General features: G+C 41.0%; 1 protein-coding gene across 10 annotated transcripts in view; it reads right to left on the bottom strand.

Moving 5' to 3' along the window:
* The window catches only part of fat1a (FAT atypical cadherin 1a), a 77,414-nt gene extending 56,463 nt beyond the window's left edge, over nt 1-20,951 (bottom strand). For 9 of the 10 annotated variants that reach the window (XR_311573.1, XR_001290300.1, XM_005727020.1 and 6 more), the window contains exons 1-3: nt 19,015-19,141; nt 14,278-17,567; nt 1,075-1,389 (exon numbers count right to left, since the gene is read on the bottom strand). Coding sequence is in view for 8 of the 10 variants with exons in the window: in XM_005727020.1 (XP_005727077.1) it covers nt 1,075-1,389; nt 14,278-17,539 (3,577 nt within the window). In the remaining 2 variants the exon portion in view is untranslated. Of the gene's footprint in view, nt 1-1,074; nt 1,390-14,277; nt 17,568-19,014; nt 19,142-20,618 lie in introns of those variants that run through there. The other variant, XM_005727021.1, reaches the window with a different exon arrangement.
* Between the last annotated feature and the right edge of the window lie 964 nt (nt 20,952-21,915).

Genomic DNA, 21,915 nt, shown 5'->3' with positions numbered 1-21,915 from the left:
CACGCTACATGATGAATCCTTATTTGGTCAGAAAACTCACATTGCCACTTCCAACAAAAATACCTCCAGTTTGTTGATGTGGCTACCTTGGGAAACAAGACCACACACGTCAGTGAGGACAAACTGGAGCAACTGCTGCCCTATCCGTTCCTCTTTCAGTCTAATGATCATTAGCATGCAATGATCAATAGCACACTTGTGTGCAGACTAAGCAAGAAAGAAAAAGCATTTTCTCCAAGACATCCAGAAGTAACCATCCCATTACTAAAACTTTACACTGATGTCAGTTGATTAATTTGACATTTTTTAAAGGCAGCATCAACATATTAGCACAAACCTTGATCGCACTTTCTGAGTGTTTGAATTCAGAGTCTGATTAATATCAATAAAAATGCAGATTTAGAGAAAAGCCCTGTCTGTACATGAGCTTCACTTTGCACCTATTACAAGTATATTTTGTGCTATTCAACTAAACATAGCCTGCTCGGGCAACTTTAAAAGAGCCCAATGAAATATTAATCATCACACCATTTCCAGAGTGCCATATGAGTACACACTTTAGAGTGTTAGAGTGGAAAAACCCCAGTAGGCTCAACCCACTCCTGTTCTGGGTGAGTGTGTTCACACTGCTCTTCCTTTTCACAAGAAAGGAAACAGGACACCTCACAGAAGCTCGCCACCTTGTCGGCAGTACACCACAGTATGTCTCAAAATCAAAGGATAAGTTAATACTTTGTGTTTGCTACATTTATAGTTGGCCTTTAAAGCAGACGTGTTTAGATGAGGAAAATGCACGTGGCGTTTTAGGCTATTTCCTGTTCATCACTTATCACTCAGGGTCTCCACTGTTTACAGGAAAATCATCTCACTGTAATCCAGGTAAGACAGTGCTGCTGTCTATATTTTTTACCCTATGAGCTGATGCGCTTGTTGTAGTCTGCTAGCAGCTGTAATTCAGGGTTATAATTTGTTCTGAAACACAATATAAGCTCATGACTCAACAGCAGGGATCTCCTGTTCTAATAATGCAATCTGTAGTGGCTCGAATTTCTATCCCAGCAAAAGCAATCTTACCTGTCTTGGTGTTAATAGCAAAGAAACCCTGGGGATTCCCGCTGGTGATCTTGTAGGTGAGTTTATCGCTGGCTTTGGCGTCCGGATCGACTGCGTTGATCTGGATGATTGACACATCTTTAGCGGAGTTCTCCATAACAGAGGGGTAGTAGACAGGCTCAGAGGTTTGAGGTGCGTTGTCGTTGACATCCTGCACCTCAATGTAGATCTCCACAAAAGCAGAGAGGGGCACCACACCGCGATCCATCGCGTAGACTGTTAACCAGTAGTGCGATGTTGTCTCACGATCCAGCAGTTCCTGCGTTCGGATAATACCTGCAAAAATAAAAAGACGGAAACTGGTAAGTCTTCATTATGTTGCAGAACATTTTTATATGCAACACATGATCCTGAATCTCACATTGCTGTCGGTGCTATCAGTGATCTCTGAAAGCGATTTGGGGTGATGAACAGAACAGGAGCGTAAACACCAGCTGCCCCTGAACAGCCAAATGTAAGGGCTGATTGAAAGGACTCTGCCTGACACATGTCAGGATGGCATATTTACAACAGTCAGCGCTCTCCTGTTTACATTTCATTGCCATGTGGAGGCTGTAACCTTCAGCTGAGCAAACACAAAAGAGCTTTGAGACACGTATGAGTTATACATGTTTACAACTGTTAATTGAAGAATGGCAGATCGACAGATTCTGCACTGTGAAAACGCTAACAGTGTATATGCTATGTAGCTAGTTTCGTGACACTGGTTTCATAAACAGTGCAGCTCTTATGTTTTGAACAATGAACTGCTTGACTCAATAAATCCTCATGTGTTTTAATATGTTAACATGCCTGAAACAGAGTGGCAGTGTGAAAGTTCTTGCTGAAAATGCTAGCAGCAACATTTAAATGAGTGAATATACTTCAGAGCTTTTCATCCCCATCTGACTTCACAAGTTCTCAGTATGTACCGTAACAAAGGATAAGTTATTGTGTGAGCCTTTCAGTATGGGCAGGTGTCTCAGTTTGGGGGAGAGGACATGTGCTTGTGACTAAGTGTTAGTTTACTGGTGAAAAGAAATACAGATTATGGACCCTGTTTCCACCTGGCATTAACATATGTCCTGGGTTATCTCAAGTAGTTAGCTGTAAATATGTCAACTCCTTGTGAGATCTGACTTCCTAGGATTATACGCAATTAAACACGTAGCCCACATTATTTCTGTTTGCCAACCCCATATGCCAGAGGCCCACATAGCTGAGCAGACTAACAGAACTGACCTGTTTTCCACAATAACCTCAAATTTAAATCTACACCGACTCAATCTGTTCATATAATTCTCACGACCTGAACAAAATAAAACACACAGGTAGTCTACAGTCATTTAAAAGTGCTTTAAAATGACTTGTGCAATTAATACAATGAATGATATCCAACTATTTTTTGCCAGCGGTGGGCACATCAGGGTAGCGAGGTGAGTAGGTGGTCCTAAGTGTGACCCAGGACACATAATGCCCCTGGAAGAATGCAGCCATGCGTGGCCAATAGCACCTCCGAAAGTGGCCTCAGAGACTGGATCTAAATGCATCTTTGACAACACCTGCTTAATACACCAACATATGACCGGACTCTCGAGTGCAACATGACCGCATTTACAAATAACGATTGTGTAACTAATTTTTCCATTTTCTTACTGCTTTTGCTTTCAATTTATTTTCCATTAGTTTTCACCATTAGTTTTTTGTAATGCAGTTCTTTGTGAGCATAATGCATCTTTTTAGATTACTCGCTTATAATCAAACAAATCACTTTACTCCAAACATTGTGAATTCCATTTGATAGCAGACACTTTGGTTAGTCACACAATGTAAATGCATCCTGAGGCTACATTGTGATATTTTTTCACCTTTCTGTTCCTTCATCAACATCAAACATTCTTAAGAACCGTAGATCCAAAACAAAGAGCACAGGGAATGAATCACTGCCTGCCAATAATGTTGCAACAGTAAATTATCTGGATATCTTGCACATGTGAACTCCCATTATTATCAACAAGCACCATATTTGAAGGGCAAAAGAATACCAGAATGTTTTTCAAACAATGGAAACCTTTATACCAGCAGCTATTTAAGTCTCTGTATTATTTGCAATAACCTTGATAACGTCAATGAGAATTTATCGTTCTTCTCTGATTCAGTTATATGAAGCTAATAAAAGTGAATCATGGCTGTATCATTATCAGGTTGGTTACTCATTTTGGACTACACTTCCTGGTGGTCCCGATAAGGAGCCTCCATATAATCATAAATGCAAATTTCAAAGGTTCAAACGGTTTGGTCGTTGCCGGTTGCCCATCAAGATGTTGAGGCCAGAGCCTTGATCATCAATCCCCTCCCACATCTCACTAACACCACACTAATGTTGCTTTCTACTGAAAGCCTTCAATGTACACATTATAACTTAAAGTAAACATCACCCAGCGCTATGAAGTAGTTTAAATAGGCTCTCTCTGTGCTGCTGTTGCCTTTCTTCACACACAATGTGCTGGTGAAGTAAGTGTTACTGAGAGCAGACATATTTCTTACCTTGGGTAATATAAGATACCTCCAAATAGAGATAATACCCAAAATGACTTGTCACAAAAACTCTCAAATTTACCATGGGCGGGGAGTTTGGGGGTGTACAGCTAATTTATTCTCACGCCCCGCTTTACTTTAGCTTCCCTGCCTTTTCCTTCTGGGATCCTCTCTTGTCATTAGTCATCATTACAGCTCTCTCAGCTTAAGGCTTGTAATAAGAAGGGGTATTCAGGCAAGGGAAAATTGGTAGCTCCCAAAGCTGAGAATCCAGGCAAAGACAACTTTGGGCAGCAAATCTAGAATGCAAAGTAGATGAGCCCATTGTAGCATATATAATGACTTAAAGCTGACAACACAGAGGAGGGAAACTTTTTGAAAAATTAAACAATACCCTAAAAACAGATGTAAAATGATTATAATAAATTAGTACATAATTTATTAAAATACCATGAATGACTAATTTATAAGAGCACTAAAGCTCAGAAATGTCAATGCACCGCTACTTGAAGAAAACATGCAGGAAATTGCAAATGTTTGCCATAAATAGGAAATGCGAACACTTATGTGAGGCATCCTGAGCAGAAACGCCAAAGCATAGTGGGATGCATGCTTTAGACATCTGCTAAGGACAGTAATAGAAAGGAAAACATTACAAAGCAAATGTTAAAGAGTAAAATGAAAAAGAGGTTGGTGTGAGGAGAGGAGGTGTGGCAGAGGAAAGGTAGTCATGTTTGCACATGCACATGAACATCAAAAGACAAAGCAGCAGAGAAAAGAACAGACAATTGGGAAAGTATGAGCCATCTTTTGTACTTGAGCCAAAGAGATGCCCATGGGTGATTGCCTATCTATACAAGTGGCAGACAAAAAAGTAACAGAGCAATTCCACTTTCACCCGGGTCATACATTTTGCTCCCAGATCTTCACCTTGTAGTTACCAGCAAACACAATCTAACATCATATTTAGAAGATAAACAAACTTTAAAGAGGATCCTGCAAGGGTTAGAGGCCACACTTTTACAGTTACTGCAACAGTAAACAGTTTTTCTTCGTATTTATTTAAAAAGAAAACTGACTAGGCTTGACCTTTAATTTCTGAAACAGCAGATAAAGAAAGTTCTCTGCTATGGCCTTGGGTGAAAAGCTTCAAACAAAGCACATGAAAAATGAATCTGAAGAATTTAGTCGCCACACCCATTCCATATACCTGACATACCCAGTAAGGCAGAAGTAAAACCTGCCCTTGGGCCACAAGAAAGAAAACAGACTGTGCAACAGCCTCTGCCAGATTTGCTTTCCGCTTTTTTTCCCCTTGCTCTTTTCTTTTCCCTCTGGCTTTGTTCTTCAAAGCTATCTGAGCACAGTGGCAGTGTGGTCGAGTGTTGAGACAGCCAAAAGACTTTCAGCTATCGAGACCAGCGGGTATTTTGTGTATCGAAATCACTGCTAAATCAACATCCTGTGCAGATACCCGATGAATCTATTCAATAAGAATTCTCTGAAAAGACAGAGTTAGCCACTGAATGAAGAGAGGAGTAATCTGCTTTGGAAAAGCTGTTGGAAACTGCTGATTTCTTCGCACATGTTTGACCTGACTCTTGTAGTTTGCATTTGACCATCAACGACCTGAAATGTTTGTTGTGAACAGCAAACAGGAACCACTTCCTCGTTTATTCTGCAGCTGAAAAGTCGGGGTTTGCTTTGAACTAGATACATTAATTTGTCTCACCTCTACCCCACATTCCTCAGCCTTCTCAGGCCTTGAGCTCCCAAGCTTACATAAACTTTCACAGTGCCCCCTACCCCCACCATCCCTTCTCTTTCCACAGTCCTGGCAAAATGCTTCAAATTCCACTACCTCCTTGTTGGGTCTAGAGTAATAAAAGAGTCCCAAACTAAGCTTTCTCTTGATATCAGATCATCCCAAAGTTCCCAGACATCTGTAGTCAAGATCTGTTTTAAGGATGCTAAGCCTTAATGCTAAAAATGCCTGAAATATGAAAAACTTCAAAGTTCTGTAAGTCAGAGTTTAGTTTGACTTATAGTTCATAGTTGTGGTTTACTAAAACTACCTATTCTATTATTACTGCATAGTAAGATGTAACCTATTACCTACTAAACTGGTGGTGGTCAGAGGGCCCGGTGGCGCCTGTGTCCGGCAGCCTCGCCTCTGTCAGTGCGCCCCAGGGCAGCTGTGGCTACAATGTAGCTTGCTATCGCCAGTGTGTGAATGTGTGTGTGGATGGGTGGATGACTGAATGTAGTGTAAAGCGCTTTGGGGTCCTATGGACTAGAAAAGCGCTATACAAATGCAGGCCATTTACAGGCCATTTAAACTATTTTATCACAATTTTATCGTGTATACTATAATAATACTAACTTTTCTTGCAGTTTATAGTTAAATTCAATAAGAAATAAGCGACTGTGGTTAAAACTTTGACATGCTAATCTTTCCTATAATTGCACACATAAAATACATAAAATACATTTACATAACATTGTTATAAGCAGACATGACTCACAAAGATTTTCTCAGTCATCATAATTGCGAAAGGTCTCACAGCTTATCAGGGTGTCACATCATCACATAAAAAACATATATGCTTTTATCTCATTCAACATACCAGACAAACTAATACAACCTATTGAGGAACTGATTCATTTTACTTCATGCATCACTGAAGGCGCAATTACTTGTAGAAATCGAAAAATTTCTGCCCACAGCTGGCTTAAGGAGAAGTTTGTTAGACGGATATGGTTTTATATAGGAGACGGTATGACTTCAGAACTTCTTTAGACGTAAAAATAGAAAAAAAGAAAACATTGTCTAAAGAAAAATCATCAAGAAAACATGAAAATCATTCAGTTGTATGTTTAAGATGGGGAAAATCTTTTGATACTTTTGTTATATATCTGCAATATGTACCTGAATTGATTTTTCTCTTCCCATTTAAAAAAATGTCTATTAATTCCAGCTGAGATAGCTTTTGGGATGTAGCAGATGATATAAAGCTTTCATTGTTAGTGGGAACATTGTTATTTCAAAGGCCTTTCAAAAAGACCTCAGAGCAATATTCCTTGATTCAATATCACAGTATTATTTAGGATCAGCTACTATACCTACTAGCTATCTGCCTGTTCCTCTGATAACAATGACACCATCTCCATTCATTTCTATACATCACGAGGCTCTACATCTACATCTGTGGAGGTGTATTTATCTATTTCTACCCAGATTATCATTGTATATGCTATCACAGCAACTAGTTTCCCAAGAGACCATATTTTCATTTTACATAACCTAACCTAAAAAGAAAAATCAGTGCCTTCTTATGGTTTTAACAACAACAAAGTTATGCCACTGTCTCCTTGCATTTCATTCTAAATGTCTGGATCTTTAGCTTGGAACAACTCTGCAGTGATAATGGGAAATCTGAGAGAGACAATGTACTAATACTGCATGAACCAAGCCTTTATTTCCTTTCCTACAAGGCTCCCTGCCCTATTTGGATAGCTGTTAGAGTGAAACATGAGCACATCCTCCTATCCATATACCTTTTAACAGCCGCCCTTCGCAAGGCTGCATCTGTGTGTTGGTAACTACACCTCAAAGAATGACTGATGATTCACGCCTGCAGCTCCTACAGTTATATATTTCTTCTCATTTCTGTGCTGGCAATCAATACAAAAATGATAGTCAGCACAATAATTATATGTAATAGTCAAATAAATTGTCAGACCAAAAAATTACCTTACAAACTTTATTGAGAACGTTAAAGTCCTGTTGTAAGCCCCAATTCCCTAAACTCAAGTATATCAATGGTCGGTAGGGCTGCACGATTTTGCATAAAATGAGAATCACGATTTTCTTGCTTAGAATTGAGATCACGATTCTCTCACGATTTTCTTTTCCAGTATAAATATTCATTGCACTTATTAACTGCACATCAACTTCGTAACAGTTGAGACTGAACATAAAAACAATAAATAAACATAAAAACAACAAATGTCTCACGTTTTGTTGTTGCCGCAAAATGTTGTACTGCTTGAAATTCTGTCTCCACCGTTGCTTGACACTGTGTGTATAGAGCAGGTAGTGCAACAATAGAAAAATAGTTGCTGGACGGCACTGTGTAGCGTTTGTCTAGGGTGTTGATCATTTTCCTAAATCCCTCGTTTTGCACAGTGTTGATGGGAGCCATATCTTTGGTCAGGTGATAAGTGATAGCCTCCGTAATTTCTTTGTGCCTGTGGGAGTTCGACGGGTATAGGGAAGTGCTGTATAAGGTTCCCGTTATTGATGTTTGGGTGGTTGACCGGGACGGATTTTCTCCTGTCACTTTCTCGTCATCCCTGACGTGTTCTCCGTTGTTTAATCCCTGCTAATTTTAGCATCACACGGCACAGCTTCTGTATCACGTGGTATAAGGCTCCGCCCTTGTCATTTGTTGAGCAGGAAGAGTGAGAGCTTGTTTTCATGCAGATCACGTCCCGGATCAAAATGCGGTACAATCGTCATCTTTTCTTTCCTTTTTTTTTAAAATCGTTGTCATTTGAAAATGAGATCGCACATAAGTATGAATCGAGATCGCGATTTTCTAACGATTAATCGTGCAGCCCTAATGGTCGGTCTTGTCAGGTAGAATCAAATTGGCTATAAAGGCCTAAAACAGTTACTAAAACTTAAAAAAGTCTAAGAGCATTTGAATAATTTAGCACAGCAAGCCTGATGCTGAAAATGTTCACATGTGTCTGCAGGGAGGATGCAAACGGCTTCAAAATATCGCTCGTTTTCGTAGTCCTTTATGCTTTACACTGATCTTTGGAACAGTGGTTGTGTTCAGCATCTGTGACTTTAAAGTAGCTATACCCATACAAGGAAATCCATTACTTTTTATTAAATTGAACAAATGCAATACTGGTGTTGTGCTGGACTTCCAAGTATACCCTGGGGGCCACTATTTAAAGACAAAGCCTCAAAATGTGAAAACTAAAATACATCAAAAGGTCTAAAGTAAAGATCTAATTCACGAGTCTTAGCGTGACATGAATAAACACACAATGAAGCATGTCCTGTGCGCAAGGCAGCTCAAGGTTTCTTTAAAAAGATTTAATGGACTGAGAGAACAACATACTTTTAACGAGGGAAAGTGTGTTTTTCATTTAGTAACCTACAATCAACTTTGTCCCACTGCACATTCTTGGTCCCATCTCCAGAGTAACAGCACTCAAGCAAAGACTATTTGGGATCATGTGCCACTTAGCAGTCTAACTTTTATCTCAAACATATAGGCTTTAAAAAGTTTGTTTTTTTTAAAGGTGTGAGAGGGTAACAGTTTGCACTTTTAAAACTAAACTAGAAGCCAAAATCCTGAGCATAAACACGTACAAGAGTAGATCTTTTTATTCTGGTTAAGGACCTGTTTATTTTATCATGATGGAAAAAGAAGTGAAGCGCTGGCAACTTTTTGTGCTAATGGAACAGGACTTTGTCATTATGCATCAAACTGTTTCATTTGCCTTCACAAAGAACCCTTTCACAGTACAGGCTGCAAACAGCTTCAAGTGAAAGGGCAATGCATATTTTATCCAACAAGAAAGGGCAATGCATACATTATACAATCAGCATCTGCGCCTCATGTAGACTCAACACACTGCTTCGGTTAACTTGTACATTGCACAATTTAACTTCAAGCAGAGACACATCTTCCTTGGAGTAGATTTTCAAGGTAAGGCCTGTCTAGATCTTCATCAAAGCCACACTCTTCAATCACAGTTCCTTTTGGGTTATGGTTTGGTTTACTAACACATTGACAATGCACAAAAAAAGGCGTTATGTTTAAAGAAAATTTAACTCTTACATGCCTGCATACAGTGACAGAGTCCACTTTAAATGAAAGGAGTAAAATATTTTAATTTTTGTTATTATTAACTATATTACCCTATCAAAATGTTCACTTCCATCTTCCATCTATATTCCCAAAATACATGGCCCAAAATACATACTACCACTAAAGACACTGGCTATCTACAGGAGATAAATAGTGATTATTATATAGGGTTCTTAGTATAGCTTTAACTATAGCCGTCTTAGACTGTTGCAAGCATGTTCCTTTTCAATTATTTAGACTTGACCTGGTACATAATCCCTCCCTGCTGCATAAGCTATTAAAAAACAGAAAACTTTGCTGAACTAAAGTCATTGCCTCCGTTTTAACAAAAAGCAGGCACAAGAACAACTTCTTCGGCATACTGTCAATCAGTCTGGAGCCGGCTCTGAGTAAGAGTTCAGTAAATGTAAACATTAATTAAGCTAGCAGTCATCATTAAGCCGGGCAATGCCAAAGTTATGAAAATGCAGGGGTGTTTTTAAAACCCCCTGTTTTCCACAGGTAGCCTGTCGCTCCCAATGCCAGAATCAGTAGATCTATTCTGAAAGGTTACAATTTTCTCCGTATTAGACTAACTCAATTCAATTGTCTCAGGCTACTTTATTCACCGTGTTTGGTAACCTTTACCCTCCAGGGCCTAAGTTATCAGAAGTCAAAACGCCTACCATAACCCTGAGTTTTCAAAATAGCACAAATGTCACAGATGTCGACTTAGCGCTCACAGAAGTGACTGCAGATTCCAAAGATGTACTAGTCACTTCTTCCAAACTCTTAAATTCAAACCATCATAAAGACTTTCACCAATAAATACTGAATCCCACAGCATGAGACTCAGTTACACAGTGGTTCATTAAAGGTGCTGGAAAAGGACTCCTGTGAAGATTGCTCATTACTCATTTACCTCTGTCTTTTCTGAAACTGCCTTCTTCTTCGATTGTTGCAGACAGAGGAAAATTAAGACGATTACTCACTGGCAATAAAAAAAAACCCTTGCCTAGGTGTGTCAGGTTGAGTCAGGTGTGCTTGGAGGAGTGGAGACTTGCACAGGTTCATCAAGATAAGCATAGCTTTATTGCTAGTCTGTTTGAACTAGGACTGGAAGTTGACCTCATATGAATTTATATGTCTTTTCACCTCAACAGTATGTAACTGTTTCTACAGCTGCTTGTATGAAGATTATAATGATTGTTAGCCTTTCTTAAGGACAGAAGTGCCATCTAGGTTTGCTCTATAAAAGGCACAGGCTTATTTGGAAACTCATCAATTTATGATGAGTGTGAAATTTGAAGAGGTATAATCCTAACAAATTCCTATGACACACACGCACTTCCCCAGTGGATTTCTCCACAGCCATATTATCAGCTGAGGAATTAAAGCTCAGGAGTGGCAGCCTCTCTTCAAATTGCTTTCAGTCTTTTTAGAGTACTAACTGCAAAGCCTTTTTAAAGACAAACCTGTAAAATACATAAAAAACTAAGTCACTGCATGAGCCATTTGCCACAAAATTGTAAACCCATACCAGCTGGCCTCTGGAGCCACAACATGTAAAACAGTAGCTAGCCACCTTTTTCAAGAAAACTCCAACAGCTGAAAACACTTCACGCAAGTCAAGCTGCCCGAGATTCACAGAATTTACAGAAAATGTAAAATTTTTGTGATACCGTTGTCAGGACGATAAATGTCTATATGTATATGAGATTTTGGTCATATCCCACAGCCCTAAAGCTGAGTTATTTTGCTCTTAGTCCTTTCTAGTTAAAAATCACGTCACTATCAGCAAAGTTTCCAGTTAAACTGATGAGCAATGGATTTGTTGTGCAGAATGGGAAAAGACCCAGGAATGAGCCTTCATAGGGGTATGTTTAAATTAAGATGGCACTCATCCAGTGACCACAGAGCTTTTAATAACACAGAGAATGTCTGGACAAACAGTTGCCATGGACTCCCTCAGTCCAACGGAAAGCAACCATAATAGAAGAAGACGACGTGGCTTGCATGGGAGGTTTCCTCCTACTTTGAGTTGATGTAAATGAGGACAAGATGGTGTTCAATAAACAGCAACAATGGACAGCTTTTTTTTTTTTTACTTTATCTGTGCCTGAAACAAATAATTTGTTTGTTCCTTGGATGGTTTATGAATGTCACTCTCAAAGTCTCAATACATCCTTTGTTTGGATTTGTTAGATACTCCTACTCTTCAAGAGTCACTCACTGTCGACTAGCTCAACCACTACAGAGTGCTATGCTTTACACAGCAACACTATGTGACCCACATAACAGTCTTCCTGTGGATGTTACTATAAGAAAAAATCATTGGGTTTTACACATGTGGTGATGGAACGAGCAAAACAATGCAATGCAGATCAAGACTGTGATTGATGTACTCTTAACAAACACATGCCCAAGTTCAGCAACACAAGCATCAAGTAAAACGCAAAAACACTTCTGCCTTCACTACTTCCCACTGAGAAAAACAAATTTCAAAACTAGAGGTGTGCGGCTCCTGGCAGTTTTCCCCACACCACTTTTTCACTTGTTTTCTAATTTTAAACGATTTTAAAACAGCCTGGTTAAAATTCACAACATGCAGCTGCAGAAGAGTATATAGTGGGGACGCACCCGTGCTTATATTTTCCTTTTGGAGGCACAATATTTTAAACGCATATGGTAGCTTTAGCACACCACACCCTTCATCTAGTGAAATCATAGGAGCGGCATTACCACCTTGGCTCTATTTAGTTGTCTACTGACCTCAGATGTAATCCATAATAACAGGACCCAGCCCAGGACAATCCTATCATTGCACCTCCTGATAATCACTTAATATAGGCCTCAGGGATTAAGTAGAAGATCAAACCAGGCTCCCAGAATCTGTGCCCTACATGGGATTTTAAAGGCAGACGTAGACGCCAGTCACAGGTCTGCATGCGGCGCCATCAACAGTAATATTAGTAGTATCACAGTACTAAGGTGTAGGGCCTTTTCGGTGGGATGGATGGAGGGATTTCTTTCAGATTTGGCACAAAAACTGCCTTGGACTCAGCAATGAACAGATTAGATGCCAGCAGTTAAAGGTCAAGGTCACTGTGATGTCTGAAGTTTCTGAACATGACTCAACTCATGGACGCACAGTTTTAGATTTAAATTCAATGTACTAAACTGATTAAAAGCTGGTGGTTAAAAGTCGATGTTACCTTAACTTCACAAAAACTTTTTTTGCTATATTCAGAAAATTCATACAATAAATGTGATGAAATTCAATGCATATGTCGAACTGAATAATGATAAAGTGATGACATTTTACACCTAAAAAAAGTTCAAATCATATAAACGATCCTGCAAAATTCCCACAAAACTGCCTTTATACGACCATTATTACAATAGGAGAGGAGTAATTTGGATGTACTAATGACTGATGGCCTGATCATTGTGCAATGCATTTTCTTACAGCATGAAATCACTAAACAAATGTCCAAGTAATTGGTATTAGAGAATGTATGCATGCTCATGAATGACTTTTCTTGCTATATTTGTTAAATATTCTCACAGACCGTACACTCTGGTGAAACGCTGGTAAGGCATTAACCCATTTAAAATCCATGATATGCATCCAGATTCATTTAATATAGAAGTACCAAAACAGGAAGTAACTCAATGAAAACTCCTTCATGCATCAATGAAAGTGCACAGTCACTAGTTCAAGCTTTAAATATCCCAGCATCTGTCTTCATAAAGCAAAAATCTTATTAAAATGAGACATCCAACCACTACCTCAGAAACAATCGCAAACACAGCAACTGACAAAATGCCCTGAAGGTTGCATCCTTCATAACGGCTCATCTTCTCATGCTAAATTTACGAGGCAGAAGAAGGTATTTCCCAACAGGTTCACTGTGGAGACTTCCTGTCAGCTCACTGAATACTTCACATATATCTAATTCTTACTAAACATTAACCTAAAGATATAAACCTCTTTCTCAACAGTAAAAGTCAGCAGCAGACTGATAGATCACGTTTCCAGCTTTCTTAAGAAACCTATAAACTTTTGAGGTTACATGTGCCAAGAAAACTCGCTGCATTATGCAATTTGTTTCACTGCCTCATTTAGTCATTAAATATGTAAAGTGCAGAGAGAAATGTAATTTCAAATGGGGATTTAAGTCACATTAAGCAAGTCAAAAATGTTGTTACTAACTTTTAAAAGGAATGCAGAGAAGCCAGGCACAAACATCCAACCCAGGTGATTGCTATGTTTGGGGTAGGAACTCCAAGAATCCCAGACTGCTTATTTTGTGCTAATTTGAGTCAGCTGTTGGACTCATTCTGGGCGGCTGAGAGTGTATTAACATATTTTCTGCAGCATGATAGGAAATCCACAAGCAAATCCGTGCCATTGGTACTATACTGAAAATATATATGCTTAACATTTTAGATTTGGGTCAAACAGATTTGACCGTTTTCCAAATGCAACCCATTTTATTATGAATCCATGTGTGTTCCTTGTACACCAGCACCTACTTCTGAATGTCCACACAGGTCTAAGAGGGAGCTAGTCCATCTGTTCCTGCCATAAAATCTCCAAAAGAAGAAAAATGACTGAAAAAGGGAACTTCACCCGTCTCTTAGAAGACTCCCTTAGCTCATTATTCCACACAGTGGAACATGACTGAATAAACTGTAGCTGCATAATACTTTCCTTATGCAGGTCTTTCAACACAAGCTTCACATAGATCTAGCGAATAAAGAGACTCACCAGTTTCCTCATCAATGGAGAATACCCCCAGGCCAGACCCATCTCGGATGGAGTATCGAATCTCTCCATCTCGGCCTCTGTCTTCATCTTCAGCTGTTACACTCATCACTGAAGTCCCAATGACCGCATCCTCTTTTATAAATCCCTTTTCCACAAACGATCGGAACATAGGCCTGTAAAGATTCTCATTCACGTCCACCACGTCCACCTCGATAAAGCAGGTTGATGACAAAGATATGGGCTTCCCTTTGTCTTTAGCTTTTGCAGTAAGATTAAACACCTGTTTTGTCTCATAATCTAGATTCTGAACAATTCGCAGCGCACCGCTGAGTTTGTCTACTTCGAAATTCCCGTCTCCATTATCAATAAGGCTGTATCGTACCTGACTGGAAGGCCCAATATCGGGGTCATGAGCCTCCAGCCACATGATTACTGTACCGATTGGAAGGTCCTCCCTCACTTTTACACGGTAATTAGGAGGGAAGAATTTGGGTGGATTATCATTCACATCTTCCAAGGTGATTTTGAGGGGAACTGTGGACACCAGCTGAGGCTCATTTCCTGCCTGGTCACGTGCCGCAATCTTCAAGACATAAAATGGATGGAGCTCGCGATCCAGTGGCTTTGTCACTGTCACCACACCGGTATTTTCATTGATTGCAAAATGATCTGTGCCTCCCAAAATTGAGTACTTGACGATTCCATTGTCACCTCGATCCTTATCTGTTGAATCCACCTGGATGATTTCAGTCCCAACAGGTGTACTCTCAGTTATTTCAACAGAATAAGATTCTTGCAAAAACTGGGGGCTATTGTCATTGGTGTCTAAGATTTTAACATCCAAGAGACGCGATGAGGATTTCTGTGGTATCCCGAGATCATAAACTGTAATGTTGAGGGTGTAGTGATCTGCTGTTTCCCGGTCAAGAGGAGAGTAAACCAAAAGCCAACCAGTTTCCATATCTACTATGAAGTGGCTTTCTGCATCTCCTCCTGAAATAACATACACTAGCTTCCCATTAAAGCCACTATCTGAGTCTGTGGCATTTAAATGGACAATCCGGGCCCCGACAGGGAGATCTTCTTTGACTTCAATAACACTTGGAAAAGACTCTGAGAACTGAGGAGTGTACCGGTTGACTGAGTGAAAGTCCATGAAGTTGTCATCCGGCTCATTCTGCGTGTGGATTTTGCTGCCCTGAAGCAGCTTTTCAGCCAGCATAGTAGCGACTCCGGTTTCCACGCACTTTAACTGGACGGGCTTGCGCGCCGTGATGACAGTTATGTTCATAATCATTGGCTGAGTCTCATGTTCGCCATCAGATGCAACGATTTGTAAACTATGAAACGAGACCTTAGCTGCCTCTCCCTCGCTCAGCGAGTGCTTCAGTGAAAGCATGCCAGAGTTTGGGTTCAGCTCAAACAGGTCAAGATCATTCCCAGCTTTAATATTGTACCGTACTAGCTGCAGTTCATCAGCATCAATGGCAGATGCTGTTGTTATCTGCTCTCCCACGCCGTGATCTCTCGGCACAGTCACTTCACAGTCCACATTTTCAAACAAAGGCTTATTGTCATTCAGGTTGTTTAACGTTATAATGACTGATGCTTCCACCTCTCTCCGGAATGGGGATCCCCAGTCTGATGCTCTGACTTTAAGATTGTAAATCCTGGGCATGAGCTCATAATCTAGGACCTCCGAGGTACTGATGACACCAGAGAAGTAGTCAATGACAAACGGCTGAGGATTCACATTGGTAATGCTGTAGGTCACATAGCCATTCTCCCCTTTGTCTAGATCAGTGGCTTTAACAGTCACCACACTAGTCCCTATGGGTACATTCTCATCAACACTGGCCTTGTAAGATGTCTGCTGGAATTCAGGTGCATTGTTATTTACATCAATCACATCAACAATCACTTTGGTTGTTGCTTTTTTGTCACTTGTAATCACATCCAACTGAAATTGTGAGGAAATATCAGCATTGATTGGCCCTGCGGTGCTGATTAAGCCAGTATCTGGATTGATGGTGAATCTGTTCTTGTCAGATTTGTGCCTAAAAGCATATTTTAGTTGTGGATACTTTGGCACAGCTGTTACCATAGTGACAGGTGTGTGAAGGGGGGCGAATTCACTCAGATTGACTCTGTAAATGGCCTTTTCAAATACAGCAGGGCCCACTTTGAACTGTGGAGAAGTGACATGTACCAATTTAGCTGATGAAAATTGAGGGGGGCTGCCTTTGTCCTTTGCCTGTAAAGTGAGGTTGTATCCAAAAGGTTGGCTATCCCAGTCGACATCTTTGACTGCTTTTATTTTATACTCCCTGCTCCCGGGGTTGGTTCTTACAGCCTTGAACTGTTGAAGAGGGTCACCAGCCACAATGCTCAGTGATGCTATTTCTCCATTTGGTCCTTGATCTTTGTCCTCCACTGTCACAATGGCATAAGTGGGGTCATGGTCTGCATCAGAGGGGGCCAAGGTTACTGCAGTAATTACAGGTGCGTGCTCATTGGCCTGCTCCACCCTGACTGTAAGTCTGGCCATGCTACTGAAACCACTGCTCCCATACAGCTTCATCCCTCTGTCCACGGCAAGGATCTCCAACTCGTACAGCTTCGTCTCAGAGTAATCTAGTTTGCCCGTCAGTGTCACCACACCGCTGGTTGGATGTACTGCAAACATGTCTGTCCATTCCCGGAAACTATAGTAGTATTCTCCATTTGTACCGATGTCTGCATCAGTTGCCGTGACTTTGGCCACGCTTGTGCGGATTGCCGTGTTCTCTGGCAGAGCGATGCTATAGGACGTGGGTGAGAAGAGAGGCCTGAGGTCATTGGTGTCCAGTACCTGTACCTTCACTCGAGTGCGACACTCCAAATTGGTGTTTCTCTCAGAAGCTTTAATAGTCAGCACGTAGTGGTCTTTAACCTCCCGGTTCAGAATGGCAGTGCTGCCTCCTTTGGTCCTTATTCGCAAAAAACTGAAATCTCCCAGCAGATAGTCCTCTGCTTTGAATAGGTTCTCATTGTCTCCAGAGATGATTTTGTACCGTATGTCCCACTCTGGGTCTGTGAGAAAGATTCCCATTTTGGTGTGACTTTCTAAGTAAGTCTTAGCAGCAGAGTTCTCATATATGGTGGCATTGTAAAGAGAATGTGTGAACTGCATGGAGGTGGCCCTCGCCATCCTTTGGTTCCCTGCACAGCCACAGAGGAGCTGCTGGAGCAGCACAAGCAGTGGAACCCAGTGCTTCCCCATTATCGTACCGTGATCTTCACCGAACCACCTGAGAGGGAGAGAAAAAAAGGATTTTAGACCGATAATCCTGCAGAAACATTTCATTGGGATCCTACAATAACATTTAAGGGGAAATTTTTATTTTCAACCATCAGTCTTCATCTAAGTAGGCTGGAAAACCGCTATAATGCTGAAAACCACATTATTTGTGGCACAATTTTTTTCCCAGACTCCTTTAAATATCATGACAAGTGATGATAAGTGTGACAAAGACTAAACAGGTTTCATGTGGAAATAAGATGAAGCAGATCAGTCAGTCAGGTGACAATGCCAGATGCCTTCCATGGGTGCCCTTCTGAACACGCAAATGCCACAAAACCTCCTCATAATGAGCTAAAGAAAAAAGAAAAAAAGATCGGGCTTCTTTGAAAACTGCAGTGCTATAATTTACATTTCTGGGTTGCACATTAGACATATAGAAATCTGATTATACTCATTAACATATTACTACACGAGCACTACGAACAATCTCGTAACTACAAAATGATGCTGGACTTTCACTCTGCAGAAATGCAGCAAAAAAAGATGATGATGGCAAAGGTGTGTGGTAAATAAAATAATCTCTGTATAATCTCGTCGAAGTACAATCAGAATTAAACTCGAAGGCCAGATGACTGAGAAAGTGCTTTCAAATTGCGCATTCATTCGTTTACAACTGCTTTACAACGTCCCCGGCTCCGTGTGGGAGTCCACAAAGACGAATAAAAAGCAAGACGCTGCTATGTGTGCGCACGTTGTAAAAAAACAAAACAAAATTATATTTACTTTTGGCGTGACAAAACAGCCCACTAGTTTAATTATTAATGTTTTATGCGGGGTTAATAAATGACAGGGTTTGAGCCCCAATCACCTTTAATCCAAAACTATAGCCCGCAGGTACAAAAGAACCATCTGCTTGCAGACAACTGCTGCAAAAAAAAAGAAACTGTAACTAAAACTTAAAATTCTGGCTCTTTTTTCCCGTTTTCTTTACGATACAGAAGAGTATCCATTTGTTTAAATTCCGTTTCTCTGAATGCTCTCGGCAGCGAGCCGTTTTTCATTTTGAAAAAAAAAAAGTTCAAATGTTTCAAAAAAATGAGTTAGGTGCCTCGAGACTATTTCACGTCTAACCCCATCCCCCAACTACAGCCATTCACTTCGAAACGATGGCAGACGTGCACTTAGCAGAGATTTGCTGGGGGGTTAGTAGGAAAAAGATACGTATTCCCAACACAAAACAGCACAAAGTGTGTGCGTACGTCATCAAAAACGACGTTCGACATTCACTTTGTATCGAAAAGTTCTCCAAAGAATCACCCAAAGTAGCCAGCGGTTGCTTTTCTTTCGCACCTCACAATAGCAGACCTAACTTTTTTTTCCCACGTTACAAAGATGCAGACGCTTAAACATCGCCAAAAAAAGCCCACTGAGTAAAAACACAACAACTTACGTACCTCTTTTAATATTAAATTCGGAGATTTGGGGGTTTTGCATGTAGTTTATGTAGTCCAAATCTCGGCATGGTATTACGTGGACTTCTCTCCTCTCTGTTACCCCATCTGCCACCAGCAGGCAAGCTCTCTCTTTTCCCTCACTGCTTTCCTTTCCTTTCTCTCCCACACTCCACTTGCCTGGTATCTCTCCGCGCTGCGCACGTCCGGATCTACTTACCGGGCTGGCAGCAGGATAGGACCTTTTCCACTCTGAACCCGCGACCCTTTTGATTTGATTTAATGCGGTTCGCCTTGTATTCTCATATGAAATATTTCCAGAAAGGCTGAACCCTGGTCCTTTCCGCGGAATCGCTTTAATTTTCATTCAGCAGCTACCACTTCAGCCCCAAGGTAACCTGCCACCCCTTTTTGTAGTATTATTCCTTTCAGCTAAAATTATTCAAAACTTTCCAACCCCAAACGTTCACTTTCCACGGTGTTCTGATTGTGGCTACACGAGTAGAAAATCAAATCCCAGCATAATTATATAATTTATCCCAAATTGCTGTTTGGAAGCATTAAGGCTACTGGGCTCATGAGGTGTGAGTCCTAATGGATCCCACCCCCCTCGTTTCTGTATTCTCCTTTTATTTACAGCAAGACAAATTAATGCCCCCCCCCCCCTTTTCTTTTTTTTTCTTTTTTTTTTTTTGAGGTGGGAGACATCCTTATAAAGGACCAAGCCTTATTAGGTTACAAGTTATTTTGTGCATGGCCTTCTGGCTAACGATTAACAAACAAATGTTTCATATTCACTTTCTGCTGTAGAATCTGACTTAGCCTTTATATCATAATCCAGCTGTCAGCGTAAGAATGTGGACAAACCTTATTTTGGTAATGAAATCTCAGTTCAGGTATTCCCAGATGATGACAAATGAGCTAATAAAACGTGCAAATGCAAAAAATAGAAATAAATAAATAGTAATAATAATCCTCGCGTGTGTTGTTGCATTTTAAACATCAGTTCTTGAGATGATCTTCTCATTACTCTCACTAGTGTTATTGTTTTTTTAATATCCCGGGTACGGCTGGAAATAAAGTGGCCAGCAGTGCGTCCCGGGGTCTGTGTTTGGGCATTAGAGCAGGGTGACTGATAGTGTTGGTACACTGGCTACGAAGGCGCTGATCCTATCACCCCCACCCCCGCCACCACCACCCCTCTCATCATCACACACGTTGCTCCTCTCAGACCAAAGCTGCACTTTACGCACAGAGGAGTGTGGCTGCCATGCGATTGATGGCGCTGTCTCACTGCTCTTGCCCGGACTGCAGAGCTCCAGCTGGTGCGCCTGCAGGAAAAAAAAGCCTGTGCTGCATGGAGCTTGACAACTTGTCAACATGCAACCTACTTACTACTACTACCCAATGCGCGCGATTGTGAGCGTGCGTAATTGCGCGTTTGGTTCTTTTTTTGGCACAAGTCAGACAAAATACTCACTTTTTTAGCGCTTACTAAAAGAAAAGTGCTTTGAGTTCAGTCCAAAGTTTCAAGAGTCGCTTGAAAGAAAAAAAAATCAAATCAAACCATGTGCCATGCTCTTGAAATACGATTCGAGACTACTCACCAGACCAGCTTAACCAGCGCTGGTTGTCGTTCCCAAACTTCCCTTCACATAAATCTGTTCGGTTTTTTTTCCTTTTTTTCTTTCTAAATCTCGTTTGCGAGGATCTCTCAGATGAGGCGGGAGGGAGCTTCTGCTGATGGCAATCCGCTACTTTTCTCCTCTTCAGCTTATTCTCACAGTTTTATTGCCTTCAGCTCCGATATGCTCGGAGGCATCACACATGGTGGCTTATTGCAGGAGAAAAGAAAAGAAAAAAGCTATGGGCTATGGTTTGCCTCGCTGCTCCACTCCACGCCGGTTCAGGTGCCGGCATGCTGCTGATGCCTTCAGGTGATATCGGGAAAAATCGCAATCTTATAGAAGAGCGCACGAGAAGAGAAATGACTGGCGATTTTCTTGCCTGCTGCTCTCCCCTTCGGAAAAGTAGCGGTACGAGCTAGACGAGAGTGGGGTGGGGGGATCACACACCAACAACAGCTGACGGTGAAAGTGATGTCTGTGTGATTCTCAGTTTGTTTGTTTTGGGCTCTGTGCTTATCTAGTTATTTGTTACGCACATAAATCCAACTTAGCATAATGATTTAATTCAAATTGTCTGTTGCAGATTTCCTGATCGAGCACAGTTCCTTACAATAAAAAACAAACAAACATAGCATTTGAAGCATTTCCTCTGCGACAAATGCACTCTGAATTTGTTGGAGAGTTTTTCCAGTAAGGACATCAGCTCTCCGCGAGGGCACCCAGGACCTGACCTTGCCACCTTCAGCTCTGACGTCATGGACTCCTCTCCTATTCAGTGCATGCACAGCGGAGCGTTGTGGTGTTTATTCTGTCCACAGTGTGAGCGTCCACCTCCTCAGCTCGTCCTGTTTATTAATTGTGTTCTCGTGACCTTCGCGAACACGCGTTTAAAACGAGGCAAATGTCTCTGAACATGTGGTTAACAACTGAACTCGACACCATGCTGTGAAGTGGCTGCCAAAAAAAAAAAAGCCCGAGCAGAGAGCGGTCCAGCATGAGAATCTCTGCCTAATGTCCATTCAGCACCGGCTCATTAAAGTCGCATATGCCCACAGGCTGAGTAAACGAATGAGACCTATGGGCCTAGTGTGTGTCTGCCAGTGTACAGAGAGAAAGAGAGAGAATGGAGGAAAAAAGATTGAGATTTCTCCCCAAAGAGCAAGTGTCATCTGACTTCCTTCTGCTTGTCTTTCCTCTCTCTCTCTATCGGTTTTGTCTGAAACAATGTTGTGAAACAGCCCCAGCTCGTTTAGCCTCCCCTCTCATCTGCCTGTAA

The sequence above is a fragment of the Pundamilia nyererei genome, unplaced genomic scaffold (genome assembly GCF_000239375.1).
Source record: "Pundamilia nyererei isolate P.nyererei 1_Seehausen unplaced genomic scaffold, PunNye1.0 scaffold00022, whole genome shotgun sequence".
Taxonomy (NCBI): Eukaryota; Metazoa; Chordata; class Actinopteri; order Cichliformes; family Cichlidae; genus Pundamilia; species Pundamilia nyererei.
This window is presented reverse-complemented; position numbering and strand designations above follow the sequence as displayed.